Source organism: Tachyglossus aculeatus (genome assembly GCF_015852505.1).
Source record: "Tachyglossus aculeatus isolate mTacAcu1 chromosome 12 unlocalized genomic scaffold, mTacAcu1.pri SUPER_6_unloc_1, whole genome shotgun sequence".
NCBI lineage: Eukaryota > Metazoa > Chordata > Mammalia > Monotremata > Tachyglossidae > Tachyglossus > Tachyglossus aculeatus.
In genome coordinates, this window is record NW_024044828.1 from 19,484,119 (window position 1) to 19,510,931 (window position 26,813).

Consider the following 26,813-nt stretch of genomic DNA (forward strand, 5'->3'; position numbering starts at 1 on the left):
CGGGAGGGAGGGCCATGACGGGCAGACACCGGAGCGGGCATCGGGCCCTGGGAACTTGGCACCGCCCGTGCTCCTGATACCACTGGCCTTCGGCGCCCGGAGCCGAGCCTGGAGACGGGGAGGGGAGTCTGGCCTCAGCGGCCTCGTCCCCTGCAGCTGCTGGAGGCGGAATCCTGGCTGGCAGAGCGGGGCTTCCTCCTGGAGGGCGAGGAGACCGGGCAAAGCGAGGAGGCCACCCAGGCCCTGCTGCGCAGGCTCGAGGCCACCCGGCGCGACCTGGAGGGGTTCGCTGCCAGGATCGAGAAGCTGCAGGAGACGGGCACCGGCCTGGAGAGGAGGCACAACCCGGAGAGGTGGGCAGGGGAGCGGGCCGTCGGACCCCACTGACCCCACTCGACCGCCAGCATTCTCACCCAACTCCACCCAACCAAGCGGAGCATCCTAAACTAGCCTGAGCCCGGGGTCTGCCCTCCGCCCCCAGCCCGCAAGTGCTGCCCCGCCTGAGGACCATCCGGGAGACCCACGGGCAGCTGCTGCAGAAGGCGGAGAGCCGCGGGCGGCATCTGCAGGAGCAGCAGCGGTTCTTCCGGCTGGAACGGGAGGCCCGGCTCCTGGAGGCCTGGCTGGTCGCCAAGCGGGCCGTGGCCGAGTCCCAGGACTATGGGCAAGACCTGGAGGATGTCAAGGTGATGGGGCCTGGGCCGCGGTGGGAGTGGAGAATATGGGGCAGGAATGACGGGGACTGATGGGGAGGCGGCAGGCTGGACAGTGTTAGGAATGGGAATAATCAAGGCAGTCCCTGGACGCTGCTCTGGCTCCAGGGCTGTGAGTGGAGCCCCCAGAGATAGCCTGGTATGCCCCCCACCCACACTTGCCCAGCCGTTGCCCCCTCTGTCCCACTCTCCCCTGCTCCCCTACACTTCCAGCCCCCAGAATGTGTTCATTGCAAAGTCTTCGGGGCCACCCTCCCCTCACCTCGGTTCTCTTCCAGGAGCTGGAGGAGAAGTTTGACGCCTTCAGGAAGGAAGTGCAGGTTTTGGGCCAGGCCAAGATGCAGGGGCTGCGGGACCTGGCGGCCAACCTGGACCAGGAGGCTCCCGGGCGTTACCAGGAGGTCCAGGGCCACAGGCAGCGCGTTGAGGAGTCCTGGGAACGGCTGGGCCAGGCCATGACGGCCCGCACTGAGGTAGGGGCCTGGAGGGCGTCTGGGGGCTGAAACCTCAGCTCCAGCCTCTCTCTTGAGAGATCCCCTGCTCTCGGTGGGGTCACGGGGGTCCTCTCACCGGGGAGGCCGGCCCCCGATCTCCAGCCCCGGCGAGCCCAGCTCAGAGAATAATAATAATAATAATAATAATAATAATGACGGTATTTGTTAAGCGCTTACCATGTGCAAAGCACTGTTCTAAGTGCTGAGGAGGTTACAAGGTGATCAGGTTGTCCCATGGTGGGGGCTTACAGTCTTAATCCCCATTTTACAGATGAGGTAACTGAGGCACAGAGAAGTGAAGTGACTTCCCCAAAGTCACACAGCTGACAAGTGGCGGAGGCGGGATTTGAACCCGTGACCTCCGACTCCAAAGCCCATGCTCTTCGGGATCCAAGCCAGAGGCAGGGGCGGGCCGGATCACCCAGGGTGGACATCCAGCCTTCACTGGGGAGGCCGGACGATGGGGTTCGGGAAGATCGTGGGGGCCTGGGCCCGCCGAAGGCAAACTCGGCCTGTGCCCCCCTAGAATCTGGCCACTGCCCGGGAGGTGCACGGCTTCGACCAGGCAGTGGCGGAGCTGCGGGGCTGGATGCAGGAGAAGGCGGCAGTCCTGGAGCGGGACGACTGCGGCCAAGACCTGCTGTCGGTGCAGACCCTGCAGAGGCAGCACGAGGGCCTGGAGGTGAGCGGGCCGGGGCCGGTTCCCCTCACCGCCTGGTGACCGGGGCTCAGTCGGTCAGTCCTAGGTGGGGACGACGGGGCCGGGGGCACGCGTGCGTAGCCCATCGTGGGTGCGTCTGGGTTCCAGCGGGAGCTGATCGCCGTGGAGAAGGAGTTGGCGCGAGTGCGGACCGAGGCGGACTGGCTGGGCCGGCTCCATCCGCCGGTGCAGGAGAGCCTGGCGGGGAGGCTGGCGGAGGCGGAGGAGGCCTGGGGCCGGCTGCGACGCCGGGCGCAGGAGCGGGGGCACTGGCTGGAGGAAGCTCAGCGGGGCCATGCCCACCTGAGCACCTGCAGGGAGCTGCTGTAAGTGCCACCCCGTTTTGTCCCCTTCCCCGTTCACCCCCACGGGCCTCTGTTCCACACGGTAACCACATCTCCACCCGACCCCCAGGCTTCCGGCGGCCCCCAAATAGCCCGCTGGGAGCCGGCCCTCCTGCTTTGGGTCTGCCCTGAGTCTGCTCTGGGCCCCCTCCGAGCCCACTCCGGCCTGCTCTGTGCCCTCTCCGGGCCCACTCTGAGCCCACTCTCATCATCAATCGTATTTATTGAGCGCTTACTATGTGCAGAGCACTGTACTAAGCGCTTGGAAAGTACAAATTGGCAACATATAGAGACGGTCCCTACCCACAGCGGTTGGGTCCAAGAGATGCAGGCCCGGGTGGCGGCGGCGGAGCTGGCGGGGGACGTGGCGGGGGCCGAGCGGTCCCTGCGGCAGCACGAGGAGCTCGGCCGGGAGATGGAGGAGCAGCGGGTCCGGGTGCGGGACGCCCAGCAGGACGGGGCCCGGCTGGTGGACGGCGGCCACTTCATGGCCACGGAGGTCCGTCGGGGCGGGGGGCGCGGGGCTGGGCGGGTCGGGGAAGCGGGGCGCTGGCAACAGGGCCTGGACGTCGTTGCCTTCCCCCGTGGGCCACCGCAGGTGGAAGAGTGGCAACAGGAACTGGGCGAGCAGCTGCAGGAGCTGCAGGCCGCCTGGGCCCGCCGCCGGGAGCTGTGCCGGGAAAACCTGGACCTGCAGGAGCTGCGGCAGGAGCTGGAGCAGGCGGAGGCCTGGCTGGCCGCCCGAGAGGGGCTCCTGCTGGACCCCGGCTGTGGGGTGAGCGGGGCCTGCTGGAACCACCGACGGAATCAATCAATCGTATTTATTGAGCGCTTACTGTGTGCAGAGCACTGGACTAAGCGCTTGGGAAGGACAAGTTCGCAACATATAGAGACGGTTCCTACCCAACAGTGGGCTCACAGTCTAAAAGGGGGAGACAGAGAACAAAACCAAACATAGTAACAAAATAGAATAGAACCAGGCCCGTCCTCACAAGGGGCTGGGTTAAGGCCTTGGGGGGTCCGGGTCACACGTTCCTCCAAGCCCCCAACCAGTTGGGGTCCCCATGCGGGCCGAAGCGGAGGATGTGGGGATGCGGGTTTCTGGCAGCTGGGGTGGGGGGAGGCATCTGTTGGTGCCCCCCACTCGACACTCCTTCCTCTCCCCCTCGCCTTACCTCCTTCCCTTCCCCACAGCACCTGTATATATGTATATATGTTGGTACATATTTATTACTCTATTTTACTTGTACATATCTATTCTATTTATTTTATTTTGTTAATATGTTTGGTTCTGTTCTCCGCCTCCCACTTCTAGACTGTGAGCCCACTGTTGGGTAGGGACAGTCTCTAGATGTTGCCAACTTGGACTTCCCAAGAGCTTAGTACGGTGCTCTGCACACAGTAAGCGCTCAATAAATACGATTGATTGATTGATTGACACTCCCCCCCCACCCCAGCACTCGGTGTCAGACGTGGAAGAGCTGCTCAGGAGGCACCAGGACTTTGAGAAGATGCTGGCTGCCCAGGAGGAGAAGTTTGCCCACTTGCACAGGAAGACTGAGGCAGGAGAGGGCTTGGGGCGGGGATGGGTGGGGTGGGGTCAGCTTGGCCCTGTGGCTGCCCAGTGCCCCCGCTCCCTTCGGCCCCTCCAACCCACCCGGCGGTGTCCTGGGGGGGCCCAGCAGCACTGACCCCCTCCCCTAGGCCGGCCCCGTACCCAGGGCAGGGGAAACTCCGAGGGGTGGGGGGTGGCAGCGGGGTCATCTTTCAGCGTGGCTCAGTGGAAAGAATTAGGGGTCGTGGGTTCAAATCCCAGCTCCGCCACTTGTCTGCTGTGTGACCTTGGGCTAGTCATTTAACTTCTCTGAGCCTCAGCTCCCTCATCTGGAAAACGGGGATTAAGACTGTGAGCCCCACGTGGGCCAACTTCATCTCCTTGTATCCCCCCAGCGCTTAGAAAAGTGCCTTGCACATAGTAAGCGCTTAACAAATGCCGTCATTATTATTATAATTATTATCTTTCGGTCAGGTTTGCTTTCGAAACCCACTCTCCCGGCCCCAGGTTGCGGCCTTGGCCCTGACCCCGGCTCCCTAGGCTGCAACCCCGACCCCGGGCTCCCGTCACCCTGACCCCCGTCTCCTTACCACCCCGGCAGGCCGAGCAGAAGCTGCTGCAGCCCGTGCAGATGGAGGGGCTGCGGTCGCAAGGGGCCGGGAAGAGGGGTCTCCCGTCCCTCCGGAGGAAGCCCTCCATGCGCCGGGCCCAGGGGCCCGGACCGAGGGCTGGACCAGGGGTCCGGGGAGAGGGGCTGCGGCGGATCCCGCTTCCCACTGCAGCCGGGCCCCGGGAGGAGGCCGCCCCTGGCAGAGAGGGGCTTCTGGGCAGGAAGGTGGCCAACCTCAGCCCTCTCCTAGATCCCCTGGCACCGCCGGTGGCATCCTTGGTGAGTGACGGTCAGGGGTGGGTGGGTTTATTGGGACCCTGAGCCTTTGGGGCCGTGGTGGGGGACGGTCTGGTCCCACATGGAACAACCTGATCACCTTGTATCCCCTCCAGCGCTTAGAACAGTGCTCCGCACACAGTAAGCGCTCAATAAATACGATTGAATGAATGAATGAATAATAATGTTGGCATTTGTTAAGCGCTTTTTGTTAATATGTTTTTTGTTTTGTTGTCCGTCTCCCCCTTCTAGACTGTGAGCCCGCTGTTGGGTAAGGACCGTCTCTCTATGTTGCCAACTTGGACTTCCCAAGCGCTTAGTCCAGTGCTCTGCACACAGTAAGCGCTCAATAAATATGATTGAATGAATTGAATGAATGAATGAATTGTGCGTATTTATTACTCTATTTTACTTGTACATATTTATTCTATTTTATTTTGTTAATACGTTTTGTGGTCTGTCTCCCCCTTCTAGACTGTGAGCCCACGCTGTTGGGTAGGGACCGTCTATGTTGCCGACTTGTACTTCCCAAGCGCTTAGTCCAGTGCTCTGCACACAGTAAGCGCTCAATAAATACGATTGATTAATTCATTCAATCGTATTTATTGTGTGCAGAGCACTGTACTAAGTGCTTGGGAAGTACAGGTAAGGCGGGGCGGGGGGGGGGGGTATCCCCCAGCGCCTGGAACAGTGCATGGCACATAGTAAACGCTTAATAAACACCATTATTATTATTATTATTGTTATTTTCCCGGCGACGGCGCCAGTCTGGCCCCGCTGGAGATGGCCGAATAGCTCCCAGAAAAAACAGCGCAGACTGTTATTATTATTATTATTAGTGTAAACCTGGGAGGGCAAGGAGAACCCGAGAAAGTTGGGGCAGGGGTGGGCTCGGGGTCCTTAGAGGGGACCCCAGCAAGGAGCCCATCCCCACCCTGAGTCCAGGTTTGGTGTTTTCAGGTCCCGGGGGAGCGGCCCACCCTGGAGGGGCCTCTGGAGCAGAAGGAACTTCTCCAGGCCGGGGGGAGGCAGGTAGGGAGCCCAGGCCCTAGGCCTCCCCCCGGCCCCCTCCCAGCACCGTCTCCTAAGCGCAGCTGGACCGGGCGAGTCAGCGGGCATGGGGAGGGGGCTGCCTGGGAGGACTGGAGTCAGGGCTGCAGCCCAGCCTCCGTCCATCCGCCGCCCTCCTCTCTCCCCAAACATCACACCGCCGCTTGGAAGTCCATCCCAATGAGCCCCCCACAGCCCTGCTCCCCTATCCTGGACAGACCCCACGCCCCTCTTAACAGCACGGCTCGGTGGAAAGAAGCCGGGCTTTAGAGTCAGAGGTCATGGGTTCAAATCCCAGCTCCGCCAATTGTCAGCTGTGTGACCTTGGGCCAGGCACTTCACTTCTCTGTGCCTCAGTTCCCTCATGTGGAAATGGGGACTAAGACTGTGAGCCTCATGTGGGACAACCTGATCACCTTGTAACCTCTCCAGCGCTTAGAACAGTGCTTTGCACATAGTAAGCGCTTAATAAATGCCATTATTATTATTATTATTATTCCCTCCTCCCCCAATCCAGGGGAGACCCCCCATGGCCTTGTTCCTCCATCCTGGGGAAGATCCCATGGCCCCCCAATCCAGGGGAGACCCAACGCCCCTTGTCTCCCAATCCAGGGGAGACCCAATGGCCCAGCCCAGGCTCTTTGTCTCGCAGGCCCCGGTGGCTCCGTGGACCTCCTGCTACGGAGTGGTGCGAGGGGGCACCCTGAGCTTGTTCCCAGACCGGAGCAAAGCGGCCGAGGTACCTGGGGGTGAAGGGCAGGGGCTGGGCTCCCACGGGGAGGGGGCAGAGAGAGAGACCATGCCTCCCAAACCTACCACCTCCCTTCCCAGAGTGGAGCAGGCCCAGCTCCTCACCACCTCCTGGGAGGCCGGTGCCACAGGGTGAGCGACGGCCATGAGAGGGAACACGTCTTCCGGCTCAGGTAGGGCCCACGTCCGGGGGGCACGTTGACCCCTGGCAGCTGCCACTCTTGGGGGGATTCCCGGTGCCCAGAAATGACTCCAGGAGGGGGTGCCTGACCCTCTACCTCCCTGTGGTCTGCCCGCTCAGGCTGGGCACCGGCGCCGAGCTCCTGTTTGCAGCCACGACCGAGAGGGAGGCCAACGGCTGGGTGGAGGCCCTGATCGCTGGCAGCAGGGGTAGGTTTGGGCTGGGGGCGCGTCTTCGGTCTCCCTGGGAACCTCCATGACCTTGTCTCTCTGGAATCCCTCCCGGTCTCCACCTGCCTCTCTGGAATCTCCTCCTGGTTCTTGGATCTTTCCCCAGCTCTACCCACTTGGGATCCACCGAGGATCCCCGACATTCCCTCCGGCTCGGCGGGGGCTCCCTTGGGGACTCCAAGCTTGGCCCTCGGTTGCCCCTCTGACTCCCCCTTTCCCAAAGGGTCTTGGGCTCTGATCTCCTCTTCCCCCCTGCCAACCCCGTGGTGGCCGTCCCCATCTCTGTTCTGGCCCGCGTCTCAGCTCCGGGTCTTCCCTTCTCCTCCTCCCCCAACCCCTAGAATTGATCCCCTCTACCTGGAGACAGAGGAGGGTGTTTGGGGTGGCAATTCTGGGGTGCCAGCACCTCTGGGGGAAGGGAAGAGGCAGAAGCCCGATACCTGCATTGCTTCCTGTAGCCCCTGGAGTCGGAGCCGGCAGCCCCCCGGATGGGACCTTTCCAGACTGGCAGCCCGGGCAGGCCATCCTTCACAGGTAGGGGCAAGCGGAGGGCACCCCCATGGCCCTCCACTACCTGGGGGGCTAGGGAGAAGCCCTTCAAGCTGGCAGCCAGGATCCCCAGGAAGTCCAACTGGGAAAAGAAGGCCAGACATCCCGGAGGGTCCAGCCCACCGCCTTGGGGGGCTTCTCCCAAGCCCCATGGCAACTGGCAGCCACTCCCTGCCCTTTTCCACTCGTACTCGAGTTCAGTAGAGCCAGCTGCGCCCATGGGGCTGTGTCTGTTCATCCATTCAACTAGATGTGAATGAATGTGTGCAAAGCACTGGACTAAGCGCTTGGGACAGCACAATGTAACAATGAACGCAGTCCCTGCCCACAGTGAGGGAGCCTCTAAGGGGTATGACTCCCAAGTTGGAAGGCTTTAATTTAAATGGGATGGTGTATAAACCCCAATAATAATGGTAATTGTTAAATGCTCTGTGCCAGGCACTGTATTAAGCACTGGGGTAGATACAAGCAAACTTACTCATTTAAATGCTTGGACTTCCAGGGCTGGCTTGGTTTCGGTCCTATAGCAAGCCTGGGACTCAGAATTTCCAGGTTCCCGGAATACTGAAGTCCTTTCAGCCCACAGACTCCACACCCCTTCTCCCTCACACTCTCGGGGTCACCTGTAAGTAAGCTCGTCCTCTAGACTGTAAGCTCGGTGTGGGCAGGGAGTGTGTCAGTAATACTGTTAAATTATATTCTCCCAAGCGCTTGGTACACTGCTCTGCACACAGTAAGTGCTCAGTAAATATGAGTGACTGACTGACCGTCTGTCCTTCAACAGAAGGAGCCCTTCCTTCCAGCTCCGCCGGAAGACGGAGTGGACGGAGAGTCCGGCCGCGGGATCCCCTGCCATTGAGGGTAAGGGACACCTCCCCGAAACCCAGAATGGGGCAGCCACAGGTCCACTTCCAACTGGAGGTGGGGTGGACAGACGGAGCAGGAGTGGCCCGCTGATAAATTCCCCCCGATAATTGTTTGTGGTTGCCACTGCTTCCTGCCTGCTTTGCTCTCCTGGTGGGTGACCTGAGCTCCCTGGGCCCATTTATCGTGAAGCCGGCATAGCGCTTTGCCGGGGGCCGGGCTGCTGTAGAGAATTTTGAACGGGAGCAGTTTGGGCCCTGATTTTTCAAAGTCTGGCAGGACATGGGCTCCCCGTCTTGCTCTTTCCCTGCTCGGGCCCCTTTGCGTGTCTGTCTTGCCCCCAAGTTCAACCTGTTCCCGCATTCATTATTATTATTATATTTAAGTGCTTACTACGTATAATTATTGTTGTTGTTGTAATTAAGAGCTCACTATGTGTCAAACACCAAGTATGTGTTAGGCATTGTACTAAGTGCTGGGTAGACCCCAGATAATCCAGTTGGACACAGTCCCTGTCCCACGGGGGGCTGTTGGTCTTAATCCCCATTTTCCACATGAGGTAACTGAAGCACAGAGAAGCGAAGTGTCTTTCCCAAGGTCACACGACAAGCACCTGGCAGAGCCAGGTTTAGGACCCAGGTCCGGGCTCCCCCTCCCCTCCAGGACGGGCCAAGGGATGAGCCTGGCTTCGCCGGAGAGAAGCAGGTGGGCGACCAGCCGGTCCCCGGACTCAAAGCCGCACCCCGTCCACCCCTCTGTCCTTCCAGGGCCTGCTCCTGCCCTCGCTGTGGGCGCCATCCCCGCTGAGACGCCTCCTTCTCCTCGTCCCTTCGCCCGCGAGCCCCTGGGGACCGGAGGGGAAGAGGGGGACCCGTGGGGTTCGCTGGACACAGGTAAGGGAAGGCGACAGAAGGGGGCCCCTGGCCCCACCCCTCGCACACCACCCTGAGGGACAGGAAGAATCGGGCTGTCCGGCTCTCTCCCTCCTGAACCTCAGCCCGCCCCCGACTTCACCACCTCTCACGCAGGCTCTGGCCCGCTGAGAGCCGACCGAGCCGCGGTTCTCAGCGCCAGCCGCGGCAGCGACTGGCAGCGGAAAGACAAGCACGTCCTGAAGAAACTCTTGAGGAAGAAATAGAGGCAGCAGCGCCGGGAGAGACAGACTGGCTCCATTTCCTCCCCCGGTGACCAAGGCGGCCAGGGCCACCATTAAAGGGCTTCTGCTCTTTTCTATCACCTTTGCTCTCGTGGTGCCCTTCTCTCACACCCTCCCGGGTCCTGGGGTGGGCCCAGAAAGTCCAGCGGTAGCAGAAGTGGGGGAAAAGGGGGATGGCCACACGTCGCTTGCTACCAAGTATGATCACGAGGCGGGAAGTCTGCACCGTTACCATGTTAACCACACCCCCGGGGCCAGAGGTCTGCCCCCCAATGCTCCCCCGCTCTCCTACTCCGGAGCCGGCCGGGGCCGTCGCCGCCGCCGCCGCCGCTCCACCGCCTCTCTCAGGCCCTCCAGGATCTGCTCTTGATTATTGCAGATGTTGTACCGAGCCAGGCCGAGCAGCTTGTCGGCGTCCTCCTCGCTGTAGGTCAGCTGGGTGTAGTGGTAGGGAGAGCCGACCGCGGCCAGGTTCAGCTCCCCGCCCGTCTCCTCCGCGGGCCCTCGCCGCACCCCTGCGCGGACAAGACAGATGGGGCCCAGTAGTGGGGTAAGGAAGAAGGGGTGGGGACGATGGGAGAGGGGGCAGAGGAGAGGGTCTCGGGGCTGAGCTCACCGGGGACCGAGTAGTGGCGGAAGGAGTCGCTGACCAGGGGGAAGTGCAGCACGACGGGGGCGTCCGGGCGGGCAGGGTCCGAGAAGATGTGGCACTCCTGGGGCCGGAGCAACTCCTCGGGGGTTGGCGTGATGGCGGGGAACGGGATGCTCTGTTCGCGGCAGTAGCGGCCCACCAGCTCCAGCTGCTGCAGGGGCATTCAATCGGATTTATTGAGCGCTTACTGTGTGCAGAGCACTGTACTAAGCGCTTGGGAAGAACAAGTTGGCAACAGGGAGAGACGGTCCCTACCCCACAGTGGGCTCACAGTCCAGAAGAGACTGGGATGTGGGCACAGAAATGGGGGCGGGGCTCGCCCACCGGAGCCGCACGAGGCTAGAGAAGCTGGCAGGGCCAGATGCCCCCGGAAGCCAGGGGGTGGTGATGGCACTGTAGGGACGGGGCTGGGGCAGCCGGGTTTTGGGTGAGGGGGTTTACCTCCGCCGCCTCCGGGGTGGGCCACCTCCAACGAGGCCCGGTCCTAACTCTCCTCTCCCGGGCCGAGGGGCTCGCCAAGGGCCGAGACCCGGTCCCGGCGCCCGTCCTACCTGGAAGGCCCCGTCGAGGCTGTAGTCGAACGAGAGGATGAGGTCCACGTCCCGGTCCGGGGGCAGCAACGGAAGACAGCTGGTATTCACAAAGTAGCCCACGTCCAACAGGCAGAGGTAGCGCTCGGAGGGAGTCAGCTGGTTGGGGAGGGCGTCCAGAATGGTGTCTAAGTGGGGAGAGATCGGGGGAGAGCGTGGACCCGCCGCCTTCGGGGCCGGAGGACCCGCCCCGAGAGTCCCCCACGATGCCCCGTGGGCTTGGGGGAGACGGGCCGGGGCGGGGAGACCTTTCCAGGCGGAGAAGTTGGGGTTCTCGAAGTAGTTGCGATGGAACTCTAGGCCGCGCAGGAAGTTAGGGGTGGACCCCACGAGCGGGCGGCGGGTCAGGAGGCCCTTGAACACCTCCGCGATCCGGCCGGCCACCGTGGCCGTAGGTGGTTCCTCCAGCCGCGAGTAGGGGATCACCTCCTTGTCTGCGGAGAGGGCGAGAGGTAGGATGGGGGGAAAGAGGGGCGGGATGGACCGTCCCCTCCCCTTCCCGGCGTTTTGGGGATCCCAAGCAGTTACCTAAGCTGGCCCGAGCCTGGGCCCAGCGGTCCCAGAACTGGGCGGGGTCTGAGGTCCAGTAGAGGCTGTCCTCCAGGTTAGCGGCGAACAGGTTGCTCCAGATGCCTGGCGGACGGGGAGGAGAATGGGGAGGAGCTGGCCCTCCCCGCTGCGAGAACCCCCTCGGTTTCGGCCTGCAGGGACCCCGATCTCAGTGCCCTTAAAGGCCGGGAGCCCCCAGCTCAGCAAGATAAGCTGATAGAGAAGCAGCGTGGCTCAGTGGAAAGAGCCCGGGCTTGGGAGTCAGAGGTCATGGGTTCGAATCCCAGCTTGCCAACTGTCAGCTGGGTGACTTCTCTGTGCCTCAGTTACTTCATCTGGAAAACGGGGATTAAGACTGTGAGCCCCACGTGGGACAACCTGATCACCTTGTGACCTCCCCAGTGCTTAGTACATAGTAAGCGCTTAAATGCCCTCATTAACTAATTAATAAGCTGAGGAGATCGACAGCCTCGCCTCGAATCTGTAGAGAGCTTGCACCAATTCATTCATTCAGTAGTATTTATTGAGCACTTACTGTGTGCAGAGCACTGTACTAAGCGCTTGGGAAGTACAAGTCAGCAACAGAGACACGGTCCCTACCCAATTCACCCCTCCTGACTTTCCCCAGGTCGGGAGGAGCAACAGGTATAATAATTGTGGTATTTGTTAAGCACTTATTACATGTCAAGCGCTGTACTGCATTCTGGGGGAGATACAAGCTAATCAGTTGGACGCACAGGGCTCACAGTCTTAATCCCCATTTTACAGATGAGGAAACTGAGCCCCAGAGAAGTGAAATTATTAGCCCAAGGTCACCCAACAGACAACTCCCAAGCCTGGGCTCTTTCCACTAAGCCACGCAGCTTCTCAGATATTAGAAGAAGCAGCGTGGCTCAGTAGAAAGAGCCCGGGCTTTGGAGTCAGAGGTCATGGGTTCAAATCCCAGCTCCGCCAACTGTCAGCTGTGTGACTTTGGGCGAGTCACTTCACTTCTCTGTGCCTCAGTGACCTCATCTGTAAAAGGGGGGTGAAGACTGTGAGCCTCCCGTTGGACAACCTGATCACCTTGTAACCTCCCCAGTGCTTAGAACAGTGTTTTGCACATAGTAAGCGCTTAATAAATGCCATCATTATTATTATTATGCAGATGAGTAGAGAAACTGAGGCACCTGGGGCTTCTGCCTCGCAAACTCCCCTTTCCTCCCTCTGGGTTTGGTTTAGGGGGTCCACCGCCCGGCCCCTCCGCACGTCGCACCCCGGGTGCTCACCTTCCAGGAAGCAGATCCGGGACTCGGGCAGCCGCTTCATCAGCCGCCCCATGAAGAACTCGGAGCCGAAGAGCTCGGGGGGTATAAAGGCGCCGTACTTGGGGAAGCCCACCTCGTAGGGCGTGAACTCCACCCACTCTGCACAGAAAACAGCCCCTCAGACCCTGCGCTCTGTTGCCTGAGCGCCCACGGGGCTCCCGGCGGTCGCCCGCGCCCTCGCCCACCTCCGAACTCGAAGGTGTTCAGCCGTCTGTCCTTGGTGTTGAGGGCACAGTAGATGGGCAGAGGGTTTTGGCCCCGACTCAGTGCCTTCCGCTGCTCTGACAGGGTGCGGTGGTGGGGCTGGAGGGACAGAGGACGGGCCGAGGTGGCACGGGGCAGAGAGGAGGCCGCCAACCCCCCTCCCGCTCCCCGGCGTCCCCCTGCCCGCTCTTCGGGTGGCACCGGCCCCTACCTGGTCATGCAGCAGGGCCTCATTGAGCAGACACCATAGGTCCGTGAAGCAGGAGGGGTGCCCCTGCTCTGCCCGTTCCCTCAGCTCCCGCTGGTATTGCCACAACCTCTCAGGGGCCAACACCCCCAACTTGCTCCTCGTCACCCGCGCCCGTGCCATCGCGATGGGCCCCGCCAGGTCCTTCCGGGACCAGTCCGGGTCCTCGTAGAGGTCAGCCATGGCCCTGGGCACGGGGGCAAGCGGGTGTCGGGGATCCCCCGCCGAGATCCGCATATTTCGGGTACCCGGGGGCAGGCTGAGGGAAGGCCCCGAGACCCACCTGCGGCTCCAGGTCTTGGGCAGAGCCTGGGCAACCGGGCGTCGGTCATTGGCCCGAGCCGGATGGAGGGGATGAAGTTTCTGGATGCCGCCCTCCCTGATGCGTCCATTGGCCACCCCCCTTCCTCCCCCAGGCCCAAGCTGCTTACCAGGTGGAGCCTGAGGCCCCTGTGATGTAGGTGACGCAGTCCAGGAGACCCAACTGCTGCAGGCCGGACAGCTGACCCAACAGGGCTGTCATCGCCCGAATCCCACCGCCATTCGCCATGACGGCCACCACTGGCACCTGCCAAAGTCAGGTGCCCGTCCGGCCCGTGCCGAGACCGGCTCCTCAGTGGGAGGGAGGGAGAGGGAGAGGCCGCCCCCGGAATGGGAAGGGCTCAGGGCCGATTCAGGCCCCATTCCCGGTGCCCCCAAGCCAGCCTCCGCCCGCTCTCTCCAGCTCTAAGACTCGGCCCTGGATAATGGGCAGGACAACTCGGGGTCCCCATCCGCTCCGGACCGCCCAGTGATCCCACCTGGTCCTCGGGCAGATCCTCCTCCAGCTGCAGAAGGCGCTTCAGGGCCTTGGCCACCACTTGCTTCCTCTGGCCGAGGAAGGCCTGCTCCCCCGCGCACGGCCCGAAGCCCAGGCGCATGGAGAGCTCCCCGGGGCTGCGGCGGAGGTGGGAGAGACGGCGGGGCGGGCGGGGGGGGGGGGGAGTCGGTATGGCCGGAAGAAAGGAGCCCCTCCCCTACAGCTCAGAAGCAGGCAGGGAAGAGGGGGCCCATCCCCGCCCCTGGGGAATGGGCCGGGGTCCCTGTTAAAGCCCAGCTGGAGGGCTCTCTCAGAGTGGACACCAAGCTTGCTCTGCCCTGCTTGTATCCCTCCCCACCCTCTTCGGGACGGAGCTGGTAAAAAAAACCCATCATCCCAGGAGGCTGCCCTCAGAGCAATCAATCAATCAATCATATTTTTGAGCGCTTACTGTGTGCAGAGCACTGTACTAAGCGCTTGGGAAGTACAAGTTGGCAACATATACAGCCAACAGTTGGCTCACAGTCTAAGAGCAGGGGCTAGTCGGGCTCAGGCTCTCCCATCTCTGCTGAGTCGCCTTGAAGCCTCACCCCTTCACAACCAACCTGCCTCAGTTTCTCTGTTAAAAGCACGATTGGGGCTCTCTGTGCTATTTTTTTTAATAGCATTTATTAAGCGCTTACTATGTACAAAGCACTGTTCTAAGCGCTGGGGAGGTTACAAGGTGATCGGGTTGTTCCACAGGGGGCTCACAGTCTTAATCCCCATTTTACAGAGGAAGTGAAGTGACTTGCCCAAAGTCACACAGCTGACAATGGGCGGAGCCGGGATTTGAACCCATGACCTCTGACTCCAAAGCCCGTGCTCTTTCCACTGAGCCACGCTGCTATTCTTCTATAGCTGGAGGGGATCTAGGGGAGACCCAAGCCCCCAGCTTCTTTCCCCTCCCCTCGCGGGCCTCTCCCCCGTCCTCAGGCACCGGGGTCCGGTCACTCACACTTCCTCGGCCTTCAGCTTCAGCTCCAGCGGGGTCTCCTGGAAACACAAGTCACCCTTTCACACAGGGCCCCACAGCGATCCTGGCCACCCGGGATCCACCTGGCTCCCCGGGCGAGTCCTTCAAGTGGAAGCGTGGATGGGCCCGCAGCCCGGGGCTCCGCACCCGGGGGCCGGGCAGAGTGGCACACACCTGGGCTGAGGGGAAGGCGACCTTGACCGGCTGGTTCGGAGGCAGGGTCCGCAGGGGGACCCGGAGGGGCTCCTGGGCTGCGTTCTGCAGGGGAAGCAAGGGGGTCCGCCTTGGGGAGACTGCCCTCCGACCCCCACGCACACATATTCCACCTTCCCCCGTGCCCCCCATCAGCACTGCCCTCCAATCTCTCTGGGGATTAGTGGGGGCAGAGGGGGGTCTGAGGTCCCCAAGACCACTGACTCCCCTGGGTTGTGAAGACAGGGGCATGGTGGTGTTGAGGAAAAGGGATGGGGTGATGGGGAAGGGGAGAAAGAGGGGACCGGGGTGGTGGGGGGAAGAGGGAAACAAGAGGAGGGGGATGCCATTACCTGGAGATGGATGGTCAGTTCTGGGTCCCAGTACGAGGGACAGTGGAAAGAGACGGGGCCAGCGTGCACACTGACCTTCTGGTTGCCCTCGTAGGAGCCCACCACAGACAGCTCGACCCCCTCACCGTTGCTGGACCCTAAGGCTCACATCGAAGGGGGAGGCCTGAGTAGAGAGGCTGGCCACCCCACCGGTCCCCCAAGCCCCTCCCCAAAGCCCATCTTCCCCGAGAGGGCCACTCCCGGGACACAGCCCAGAGCTCGGGTCTTGGCTTAGGTGGACGGTTACCTGGGGATAATTAATGCCAATAATAGTAATAATAGAGTAGTAGTACTTGCTAAGCGGTCGCCATACACCAAGCACTGTCGTAAGTGTCGGGGTAGATACAAGATAGATTGGATTTAGAAAGACTGTAAGCTCATTGCGGGCGGGAATGTGTCTGCTCTGTTGTATTCTCCCAAGCACTTAGTACAGTGCTTTGCACAAAGTAAGCGCTCGATAAATACGATTGAATGAAATAGCTTGTGACTGACTGAGACACACCTGCAATCCCTTCTGGAGAGACAGCGGCGGGGAAGGGGTGAAAGGGGAGAGAACGGGATGGGAGGGAGGACTCACTGGCAGCGCTGGCCTTCTCCATGCACACGTCCAGGCTGCAGAGCTCCCGGGCCTGGGGCAGGACCAGAGCAGAGCAGCTCGGTCTGGTTCTCCCCCTGGACAAGCCCTCCCCGTGGGCCCTCCCGGAGCCCCCCGACTCACCACGAGGACCCCGTTTGTGAGGAGTTGCTCTGGAGGTTCTGGGCTGGAAAGAGCAGAGGGAAGGAGCCCCTGAGGTCAACGTCCCCCACTGAGGGTCCCCAGGCTGGGGGAGCCGGAGATGGGGCGGAGCTGGTGACCCCCGTTTAGCCACCCCCGACCCCTCGCCCAGACTCACAGCCTCCGCAGGTGGAACTCCACATCCAGCCGCTCCGGGCCCTGGGGAGAGAGCGGGCGTCGGTGCGGGGGTCCCGAGCGGTCCGGGAGCGACACGGGGGCCCACGTGCTCGGCTCTGCCCCGCGCCCACGGGGGCCCCGGCCTCCCCGCCTTCGTGCCTGCGGGTTGAGGGTGAAGCTCTCCAGCCGGGTCTCCCCGGCCCGCAGGGTCCCCACGTCAAACAGCACCGAGAAGAGCAGGTCGTCAACGCTCAGCTGGTCCCGGTCAAAAACCTTCAGCTCCAGCACGTTCTAGGCCGTGGGGATGGGTCGGGGGGCAGTGAGGCGGGGGCCGTGGGGAGGTGGGTGGGGACGGGGTGGGTGAAGGAAGTAGGGGTGGGGGTGAGGAAGTGGTGAGGGACAGCCGGGGAAGGGCGGAGGGGTGTGCCCGGTGTGGCGGGAAAACTGGGTGAAGCACTGAACCCCAGAGGGGCGGGGGCAGGAGCGGGGCACCTTCAGCAGGCCCTGGATGCGGAAGCGGAAAGTCTGGTTCCAGACGGGGCAGCTGCAGTTCCTGACGGTCCGCGTGCGGAGCTCCTGGCTCGTGGCCGTGGGCAGCCACAGGCAGACGTAGCAGTCGGAGGGGCTCACTGCCGGGGGACGGAGGCCGGTGGCATCGGGGATCTCCTCCCCGCCCCGCCCCGCCCGACCCCCCAACGCGGCCCCGGTCTCCGGTCGCCCGTTGCGGGCCGGGGCTGTTACTCACACAGGTCCCTGGAGGGGAAGCCGTGGGCCCGCAGAACCCGGACGGACAGCAGGCTGCTTTCCGCAACCTCGGGCTGCGGGGCGAAGGCAGGGGCCTTGACCGAGGCCCACGGGGGTCGCCGGTTACACCGGGGCGACCGCAGCCGCCAGGTCTGAACCTCCGGGACTGGGCAAGCCCCGTCCCTCCCCACCCGCTGGGGCCCACGAACCCCAGGCCCTAGTTGGGCATCTTCCCGGAGGGCCGGACGTTTGGGCCGTCCACCGCCCCGCTGGTCACCCCTGCCCAGCCCTCCCCACCTCTCTCCTTCACCAGCGGGACTGGACTGGGCTCTTTCTTTTTTTTAAAATGGTATTTCTTAAACACTTACTATGTGCCAACCACTACACTACGCGCTGGGGTAGATACAGTCTTCTAGACTGTACGCTCTTTATGGGCTCGACTGTGAGCCCACTGTTGGGTAGGGACTGTCTCTATATGTTGCCAACTTGTACTTCCCAAGCGCTTAGTACAGTGCTCTGCACACAGTAAGCGCTCAATAAATACGATTGATTGATTATGGGCAGGAAACACGTCTGTTAATTGTCGTACTGTACTCTTTCTAAACGCTTAGTACAATGCTCTGCACGGGGTAAGCGCTCGATTGATTGACACAAGACAGTCAGGTAGGACTTAGTCTATGTCCCAAATGGGGCTCACAGTCTTAATCCCCATTTTACAGATGACGGAACTGAGGCATAGAGAAGTAAAATGACTTGCCCAAGTTCACTCAGCAGACAAGCGGCAGGCTCTTGGCTGGATAAAAGGGCACAGACTGGCCTCCTGCCCCACTTGCTCCCAGAAGGATGGGGCTGGGAACTTGGATAGCTTGGGTTCCTCTCCAGACCCCCAGCCCCTCTGATGACTTCTCCCTCCCCCAGGAGGACTTGGTGGCCAGAGCCCGGGGAGAGGCAGAGGAGGGCAGTGCCAGCCCACAGACAACCGTGCCGCCGGGTCCCTACCCCATGCTGGGAGTCTGGGTCACAAAGGCTGCACTGAGGCAGACCCTGTCTTCCCTTCCCTGCTCCCCTCCCTGCCCACGGTGGTTCCCAGGGCCGAGGTGCCCCCCCCGCCCACCCAACCCTGGGGCAGCCCACCCACCTGGGCAGGCTTGGGGGTGGGTGAGGTGCCAGGGAGGAGGGGTGATCCTTACCGGAGCCATGGGGCTGCTAGTCCTGGACCGCTGGGCAGAGCGCAGTCCCAGCAACCCCGAGGATCAGGTGCCTTGGCCAGAAGAGGGACTGGCACAGCTGGCTCGGAACTCCTCCTTTGGCCTCTCTTCCCCGATCTTGCCCGGCCCTGCCCAAGCCCACGCCCACCTGGGGAAGCCCGGCTTCCCATCGTGGCAACGGGGGAGGCGGCTGGGCCGGGGCGGGAGCCGGAAGCGTGGGGCTCCAGTCCTCTTCCCTCCCGCCTGTCACGGGGGCCTGACCCCATTCCGGCTCCTCGGGGTGCCAAGGTGCCCGGGGCCCGGAAGAGGCCGCGGGAGCCGCTGAACCCCCGGCGAGGCTATTGCATAACCCCTTCCCACCCGTCCGACAGGAAGATCCGGGCCGGTAAAGCCCGGCCCGTGCCCGTCGGACGACATTGCCACCGCCCCACGCTCCGTCGGCTTAATGACAGGGCCGGCACCCACCCCGAAGCCGCAGCTGGTCTGACTGGCCAGGTGCCTCTGTGCCCCACCCCGCTATGGGCCGAGGTAAGTGACAGGGCGGGACTTGGGGTGGGAGCGGGAGCCCCGGTCGGAAGCCGGTGTGAGGTGAGGAGTGGGGATTTGGAGGGTGCGGGCTGCGGGAGGCGAGAAAAATCGGGCCACGGAGAGGCTGAGACGACTTTATAGGAAGGCACAGGACCATGGGCTCACCAGCCCAGACGCTGCCCCTTTGCCCCCCATCAGCCCAGGGGCAGGAGCGGCTGCCAGGAAGGTCATTCCGCCCCAACCTGAGTCCCCCGCTCCCCGGACTGTGCCCTTCACCAACCCCCCCATTTTAGGGATGCCTCTTCCGGAGGCCGGTGACGGCACAGCCTGGGGGTCCCAGCCTGGCAGTGCCCTGCCCCGAGGCTCACACCAAGCTTGGGCGGAACAATGCGGGGATAAAGCCCACACCCACCTGACTCCCAGGGCCGGTCACCCAGCGTCCGGTGCCAGTCACCCTCCGGCCGGGGCCAGTAGCGTCCAGGCCCAGTGGCCCGCATCCGGGGCCGTTCGACCAGCGTCCAGGGCCAGCGACATCCGGGACCGGTCACTCTGCGCCCGGGGTGGTCACCCAATGGTGTCCCGATCTGGTCATCCGGCGGGGTCCGGGGCTGGCGTCGCTCCTCGGGACCCTAGCCGAGTCCAGCAGTCCTGGAGAGGGTGTCCAGTAGCTGGTAGTAGCCGTACCGGAGGTCGAACTCCATGTCGTACCAAAAATTTACTGGGGAGGAGAGAACGGTTGAGTGTTGGGATTCCCCGCGCCCACCCCCGCACCCTCCTCCGCCTCGCCCCCCCGGCCGCTGACCCGGCCCCTCACCGGCGATGCAGCCGTGTGACTGGCGGACGTGGTGGAACCAGAGGGCCGGCAGGTAGAGCATCTCCCCGGCCCGCAGCGTGCAGCGCAGGGGCCGGGCCTGCTCGTAGGCCGGGTACCGCATCAGGTCTGGGGCCAACGGGTCCAGCGGGATCCAGGGCACCTGTCAGGCGGGGCAGCGGCTGGCCCGGAGCGGGACCCCCAGGAATCCCGCTCTTCCCCTCACCCACACGGGCCGGCGGACACTCCCGCTCTCAGGTACGGCCTGTCTCTCATCCTCCCTTCTCTCCTTCTCCAGCCCAGCCCGCACCCTCCGCTCCTCTGCCGCTAATCTCCTCACCGTTAGGCCTCGTTCTCGCCCGTCCCGCCGTCGACCCCCGGCCCAGGTCCTCCCCCTGGCCTGGAATGCCCTCCCTCTGCCCATCCGCCAAGCTTGCTCTCTTCCTCCCTTCAAGGCCCTACTGAGAGCTCACCTCCTCCAAGAGGCCTTCCCAGACTGAGCCCCCTCCTCCCCCTCCATCCCCCCCGCCTTACCTCCTTCCCTTCCCCACAGCACCTGTATATACGTATATATGTTTGTACATATTTATTACTCTATTAATTTTACTTGTACATATCTATTCTATTTTATTTTGTTAATATGTTTGGTTTGGTTCTCTGTCTCCCCCTTCTAGACTGTGAGCCCGCTGTTGGGTAGGGACCGTCTCTATACGTTGCCAACTTGGACTTCCCAAGCGCTTAGTCCGGTGCTCTGCACACAGTAAGCGCTCAATAAATACGCTTGATTGATTGATTGATTCCGCCCTCCGCCTGACCCACGCACGCCACGCCGGCCCCCGCGACCACCTTCTCCGCCGCCTCTTCGTCCACCACCTCAAAGGAGCCGTCTTCGGCCAGCCGGTACGTCGCTGGGGTGTACAGCTCTGGGGAGGGAGGGTGGGTTGATGGGTTGATGGTGGACAGCAGGGTCGAACCAACCCACTTTCTGCCCCTACCCTTCCCGGCCGGCCCCGCTCCGTCCCTCCCCGATGCCAGCCGGCTCCCCAGGGGTCATCGGGTACCGTAGGGGATGAAGGGGCGGTCGCTGGGCGGGTGGAGCAGGAAGTGTTTCTCCCCGGAGAGGACGCAGTACAGGTTCTCGTAGTGATCCTTGTGCACTGCCAACCGGCCCGGGATGGGCAAGGAAAGACAGGCCCTCGATCCCTGCCCTCTGCATCACTGACCTTCGAGCCCAAACCGTGCCCGGCTCCGTGTGCCCCGGAATTCTGGGCGCAGGTGGGGGGGATCGGAGGGCGGCCACCAAATCCCTCCCTCAGTCTCAGCCCCCCCACTCCTTCCCATCGGTCGGCCCGCCCGCCCCTCCGTAAGCCGCCCGGGCACCTACGGGAAGTCACTGCTGCCGCCTCTCCCAGCCAGAAGTTCACGGCGTCCGGCATCTTCCCTGGAAAGACCGGGACAAGGAGGGGGACAAGCGTGGAGTGAGGACACAGCTGCTGTGGGTCACACCCTCCCACCTGATAGACCATCCATTCATTCATTCAATCGCATTTATTGAGCGCTTACTGTGTGCAGAGCACTGGACTAAGCGCTTGGGAGGTCCAAGTTGGCAACATATAGATGGTCCCGACCCAACAACGGGCTCACAGTCTCCATATCGCTACTACACTCTGCCGTTTCCCTTGGCAGTAAGCAGCGTGGCTCAGTGGAAAGAGCGAGGGCTTGGGAGTCAGAGGTCATGGTTTCGAATCCCGGCTCCGCCACTTGTCAGCTGTGACCTTGGGCAAGCCACTTAATAATAATAATAATAATAATAATAATAATAATAATAATGGTATTTATTAAGCGCTTACTATGTGCAAAGCACTGTTCTAAGCGCTGGGGAGGTTACGAGGTGATCAGGTTGTCCCATGTGGGGCTCACAGTCTCAATCCCCATTTTACAGATGAGGTAACTGAGGCCCAGAGAAGTTAAGTGACTTGCCCAAAGTCACACAGCTGACAACTGGCGGAGCCGGGGTTCGAACCCATGACCTCTGACTCCAAAGCCCGTCTTCTCTGTGCCTCAGTTACCTCATCTGGAAAATGGGGATTAAGACTGTGAGCCCCAAGTGGGACCAACTGATCACCTTGTAGTCCCCCCAGCGCTTAGAACAGTGCTTTGCACATAGTAAGCGCTTAACAAATACCACCATTATTATTATTATTATTAACGCCAGAAATTCAAACTCGAATTAGAATTAAAAATTAGAATTTCTTCTAGTGAGTTCCTCGAAGGCAGGAATCGCATCTACTAACTCTGTCGTATCATCCTCATCATCTTCATATCATAGAGAGGCAGCTTGGCTCAGTGGAAAGAGCCCGGGCTTTGGAGTCAGAGGTCATGGGTTCAAATCCCGGCTCCGCCAATTGTCAGCTATGTGACTTTGGGCAAGTCGCTTCTCTGTGCCTCAGTTACCTCACCTGTAAAGTGGGGATGAAGACAGTGGGTCCCCTGTGGGACAACCTGATCACCTGATAACCACCCCAAGGTAATCAGTTCCTCGAAGGCAGGAATCGCATCTACTAACTCTGTCGTATCATCCTCATCATCACCGTATCACAGAGAGGCAGCATGGCTCAGTGGAAAGAGCCTGGGCTTTGGAGTCAGAGGTCATGGGTTCAAATCCCGGCTCCGCCAATTGTCAGCTATGTGACTTTGGGCAAGTCGCTTCTCGCTTCTCTGTGCCTCAGTTACCTCACCTGTAAAGTGGGGATGAAGACAGTGGGTCCCCTGTGGGACAACCTGATCACCTTGTAACCACCCCAGGGCTTAGCATACCGCTTGGCACATAGTAAGCGCTTAAGAAATGCCATCATTATTATCATCATCATCAATCGTATTTATTGAGCGCTTACTGTGTGCAGAGCACTGTACTAAGTGCTTGGGAAGTACAAATTGGCAACATATAGGGACAGTCCCTACCCAACAGTGGGCTCACAGTCTCTCCCAAGAGCCCAGTACTGTGCTCTGCACATGTTAAGTCCCCAATAAACACCACTGGCCGACTGACCGCAGGTGGGCATCAACTGCCCGTCCAGGGGGCACAGCGCCCCGGCCATGCCCACCCCCGGCGACCCGCCCGCTCTTACCGAGCGCCTCGCTGGCCCAAGGCACGTGAGACTCCAGGTCGGGCAGGAGCTGGGGCAGCTCGCCGGGCAGGTTAGAGCACTGCTTCTGCACGTAGAGCACCCCGGGGTGCGCGGCCCGGCCCTCCAGCACGTCCAGCACCCTGCCCAGGGGTAGGCGCCGCTCGGCGGGCATCACAAAACGGCCTCCCCGCACCGCGTCCGCGTAGCCGTCCGGGGTCACCGCCACGCTCACCTCGGCGTCGCCCGCGACGGCCCTGGGAGGGGACGGGCCCTTAAGCCCCGGCCGCCGCGCCCTCCGCCCCCCGCCCCGGGGGCAGAGAGGGGGCCGTGCCCCGGGTGCCCACCTGAGGTAGGGCAGCGACCACTTACCCAGCGCCGGCCAGTGGCGCAGGGCGTGGCGGATGATGCAGGGCCTGTTGGGGCAGACCCAGTCGCGCTGAAACTCCAGCGGGGTCGGCGGCCCGTTCAGGTATGGCACCGAAGCGGGCACTGCCAGTTCTGGGGGACAGAAGCCGGGCTGAGGACTTAGTCCAGTGCTCTGCACACAGTAGGCGCTCAATAAATACGATTGATGAGGATGAGGACGCCGTCGGGACCCGGCCGCTCCAACGAGGAAGCAGGCGGTGGGTCACCGCGGCCCGCGAGGGGACGAGGCTGACCCTTTTAGGTGCCCCAAGGCCGACTCCCGAGCGTCCAGCTGGTAGCCGTGGGTGAGCCCGACCCTCCAGGGCTACTACGGGGCTGAAGGAGGACTTGAAGTGGGGCTGACCGAGCAGTTGAATTCAGACCTAAAACGGGGCTGAAGGAGGGCCCGGCAGGGAATGTCACTGTTTATTGCTGCACTTTCCCAAGCGCTTAGTCCAGTGCTCTGCACATGGGGAGCGCTCAAGAAATACGATTGACTGATTGATTGATTGATTGAATGAATGTGGGGCTGGACGAGGGATGAGGGAGGGTGAGGAAGATGAGTTGCTGAGGCGGGGCTAACGGAGGGGTCGGATGAGGGGCTGAACGAGGGGGAGGGAGGATGGGGAAGACGAGGATGAGGAAAAGTTGTTTTATCTCCCCCCTTCTATCAATCAATCGTATTTATTGAGTGCTTATTGTGTGCAGAGCGCTGTACTAAGCGCTTGGGAAGTACAAGTTGGTAACATATAGAGACAGTCCCTACCCAACAGCGGGCTCACAGTCATTCTCTCTGTTGCTGAATTGCACTTTCCAAATGCTCAGTACAGCGCTCTGCACAGAGTAAGCGCCCAATAAACACGACTGAATGAAGCAGCCGTGGCTTAGAGGAAAGAGGCCGGGCTTGGGAGTCAGAGGACGGGGGTTCTAATCCCGACTCCGCCACTTGTCTGCTGTGTGAACTCGGGCAAGTCACTTCGCTTCTCTGGGCCTCAGTGACCTCATCCGTGAATTGTACTTATTTTATTTTTTTGTATTTATTTTATTTTGTTGGTATGTTTGGTTCTGTTCTCTGTCTCCCCCTTTTAGACTGTGAGCCCACTGTTGGGTAGGGACTGTCTCTATGTGTTGCCAATTTGTACTTCCCAAGCGCTTAGTACAGTGCTCTGCACATAGTAAGTGCTCAATAAATACGATTGATTGATTGATTGATTGTACTTGATTTGTACTTAACAAGCGCTTAGTACGGTGCTCTAGACACAGTAAGCACTCAATACGATTGAATGAATGAATAGAAAATGGGGATTGAGACTGGGAGCCTCACATGGGACAACCTGATTACCCTGGAATCCACCCCAGCGCTTAGAACAGTGCTTGGCACGTAGTGAGCACTTAACAAATACCATAATAATACTAATAATTGAATGAATTAACGAGGAGTTGAAAGTGGAGGGGTAACGTGGGGCTGAACGAGGAGCTCAGTGTGAGGCTATTGTGGGGCTGGATGAGTCGTCGAATTCATTCATTCAACCGTATTTATTGAGCGCTTACTGTGTGCAGAGCACTGTACTAAGCGCTTGGGAAGTACAAATCGGCATGCGGGGCTAACGCGGGGCCGGGGAAGGTGCGGGAATGCAGAATTCCCAGCGTGGCTTAGTGGAAAGAGGCCGGGCTTGGGAGTCTGAGGTCAGGGGTTCAAATCCCGACTCCTCCAATTGTCAGCTGTGACTTTGGGCGAGTCACTTTACTTCTCTGGGCCTCAGTGACCTCATCTATAAAATGGGGATTAAGACTGTGAGCCCCATGTGGGACAACTTGATTACCTTGTAGCTTCCCCAGCGCTTAAAACTGTAAGCACTTAACAAATACCAAAATTATGATTATTATTATTAGAGATGCAGTGTGGCTCAGTGGAAAGAGCCCGGGCTTAGGAGTCAGAGGTCAGGGGTTCAAATCCCGGCTCCGCCAATTGTCAGCTGGGTGACTTCGGCGAGTCACTTCATCATCACCATCATCAATCGTATTTATTGAGCGCTTACTGTGTGCAGAGCACTGTACTAAGCGCTTGGGAAGTCCAAGTTGGCAACACATAGAGACAGTCCCTACCCAACAGTGGGCTCACAGTCTAAAAGGGGGAGACAGAGAACAAAACCAAACATACTAACAAAATAAAGTAAGCAGAATAGATATGTACAAGTAAAATAAATAAATAAATAGAGTAATAAATATGTACAAACATATACAGGTGCTGTGGGGAACGGAAGGAGGTAAGATGGAGGGATGGAGAGGGGGATGAGGGGGAATAAAATGAGAAAAGCAGCGTGGCTCAGGGGAAAGAGCCCGGGCTTTGGAGTCAGAGGTCATGGGTTCAAATCCCGGCTCCGCCACTTGTCAGCTGGGGGACTGTGGGCAAGTCACTGTGCCTCACCTGTAAAATGGGGATTAAGACCGCGAGCCCCCCGTGGGCCAACCTGATCACCTTGTAACCTCCCCACACTCGTCAGCTGGGTGACTTTGGGACAAGTCACTTGACTTCTCTGGGCCTCAGTTCCCTCATCTGGAAAATGGGGATGAAGCCTGTGAGCCCCTGGTGGGACAACCTGATCACCTTGTAGACCCCCCCAGCGCTTAAAACGGTGCATCGCACGTAATAGGCCTCAGTTCCCTCATCTGGAAAATGGGGATTAAGGCTGTGAGCCCCTCGTGGGACAACCTGATCGCTTTGTATCCCAGTGCATTGCACATAGTAAGCTTTTAACAAATGCTATTATTATCAATATTAATAACTATCAACTATTATATTGGCGATATTTATTACTTATTAATTATTGATATTTATTATTAACTATTTATTAATAATAATGATAAATGCGACTGAGTGATTGCTAATAACTATTAACTATTATATTGGTGATATTTATTATTAATTAATTATTAATATTTATTATTAACTATTAATTAATAATAATGATAAATGCGACTGAGTGAGTGAATGATTGCTATCCCCCCTCAACGGCCGTGGGCCTCGGCGGTTCCCTCAGGCCCGCCGGACTACAGGCCCCAGCATGCATTGCGAAGCGGGGGGCTCCCGGCATGCCTTGCGACCCGCCCCCCCCAGCCCCGGACTACAATTCCCGGCATGCTCTTAGGCTCCGCTCCCCAGGCCGGGCGCCGGGCGGGCGGTCCGAGGGCCCCAGCGGGCCTCCGCAGGGCCCGGCCCCGACCCCCGCTCACCCCTGACTGAGGTCGGGAACAGGCGCAGCTCCCTCCGCACCTCCTCCAACCGGGCCTCCGCCATGGCGCGCGAAGCCCCGCCCCTTCCGCTTCCGGTCCCCGCCAACGGCTCCTCCCCCCACGTGGGGAGGCCCTTGCCCCGGCGCGCCCTCTAGTGGCGGTGACTGGCAGCGCGAGGGGTGGGGGGGCAGCCTCGACCCCCTCCCGGCCCTAATAATACTAATCACGATGCCATTTCTTCATTCAGTCGTATTTATTGAGCGCTTCCTGTGTGCAGAGCACTGTACTAAGCGCTTATTATGTGCCAATGGATGTTCTAAGGGATGTCTCCCCCCCCCAGACTGAGCCCCTTCCTTCCTCTCCCCCTCGTCCCCCTCTCCATCCCCCGCATCTTACCTCCTTCCCTTCCCCACAGCACCTGTATAGATGTTTGTACATATTTAT

The 26,813-nt window shown here is 60.5% G+C and overlaps 2 protein-coding genes across 6 annotated transcripts in view; one reads left to right on the forward strand and one right to left on the reverse strand.

Annotated features, from left to right (window-relative positions):
* SPTBN5 (spectrin beta, non-erythrocytic 5) overlaps window positions 1-9,454 on the forward strand; it is an 80,796-nt gene extending 71,342 nt beyond the window's left edge. The window contains exons 60-76 of the mRNA XM_038741078.1: window positions 157-353; window positions 482-686; window positions 992-1,186; window positions 1,734-1,889; window positions 2,016-2,233; window positions 2,561-2,750; window positions 2,850-3,026; window positions 3,709-3,813; window positions 4,408-4,695; window positions 5,653-5,724; window positions 6,395-6,481; window positions 6,574-6,665; window positions 6,794-6,882; window positions 7,362-7,437; window positions 8,237-8,313; window positions 9,084-9,209; window positions 9,345-9,454. Coding sequence (XP_038597006.1) covers window positions 157-353; window positions 482-686; window positions 992-1,186; window positions 1,734-1,889; window positions 2,016-2,233; window positions 2,561-2,750; window positions 2,850-3,026; window positions 3,709-3,813; window positions 4,408-4,695; window positions 5,653-5,724; window positions 6,395-6,481; window positions 6,574-6,665; window positions 6,794-6,882; window positions 7,362-7,437; window positions 8,237-8,313; window positions 9,084-9,209; window positions 9,345-9,454 — 2,460 coding nt within the window. The remainder of the gene's footprint in view (window positions 1-156; window positions 354-481; window positions 687-991; window positions 1,187-1,733; window positions 1,890-2,015; window positions 2,234-2,560; window positions 2,751-2,849; window positions 3,027-3,708; window positions 3,814-4,407; window positions 4,696-5,652; window positions 5,725-6,394; window positions 6,482-6,573; window positions 6,666-6,793; window positions 6,883-7,361; window positions 7,438-8,236; window positions 8,314-9,083; window positions 9,210-9,344) is intronic.
* Window positions 9,455-9,686: 232 nt separating this feature from the next.
* LOC119920908 (bifunctional peptidase and (3S)-lysyl hydroxylase JMJD7-like) lies at window positions 9,687-26,433 on the reverse strand. 5 transcript variants are annotated; one of them, XM_038741143.1, is made up of 25 exons: window positions 26,370-26,433; window positions 23,075-23,228; window positions 22,731-22,984; window positions 20,987-21,043; window positions 20,664-20,759; window positions 20,449-20,525; window positions 17,057-17,129; window positions 16,804-16,940; window positions 16,471-16,602; window positions 16,313-16,353; window positions 16,138-16,180; window positions 15,997-16,048; window positions 15,381-15,523; window positions 15,010-15,093; window positions 14,818-14,855; window positions 13,822-13,957; window positions 13,453-13,589; window positions 12,986-13,208; window positions 12,756-12,873; window positions 12,532-12,669; window positions 11,243-11,347; window positions 10,963-11,148; window positions 10,676-10,842; window positions 10,089-10,275; window positions 9,687-9,987 (listed from the first exon to the last, which is right to left on the reverse strand). In XM_038741143.1, the coding sequence occupies exons 1-25, from the start codon at window positions 26,431-26,433 to the stop codon at window positions 9,761-9,763; spliced, it is 3,069 nt and encodes a 1,022-aa protein (XP_038597071.1). In that variant the 3' UTR covers window positions 9,687-9,760. The 5 variants fall into 5 exon arrangements, with proteins under 5 accessions (XP_038597071.1, XP_038597068.1, XP_038597067.1 ...); XM_038741140.1 differs by lacking the exons at window positions 20,449-20,525; window positions 20,664-20,759; window positions 20,987-21,043; ... (1 more) ...; window positions 23,075-23,228; window positions 26,370-26,433 and adding an exon at window positions 18,246-19,411; XM_038741139.1 differs by lacking the exons at window positions 20,449-20,525; window positions 20,664-20,759; window positions 20,987-21,043; ... (1 more) ...; window positions 23,075-23,228; window positions 26,370-26,433 and adding an exon at window positions 18,246-19,411 and having other exon boundaries at window positions 15,381-15,517; window positions 17,057-17,150.
* Between the last annotated feature and the right edge of the window lie 380 nt (window positions 26,434-26,813).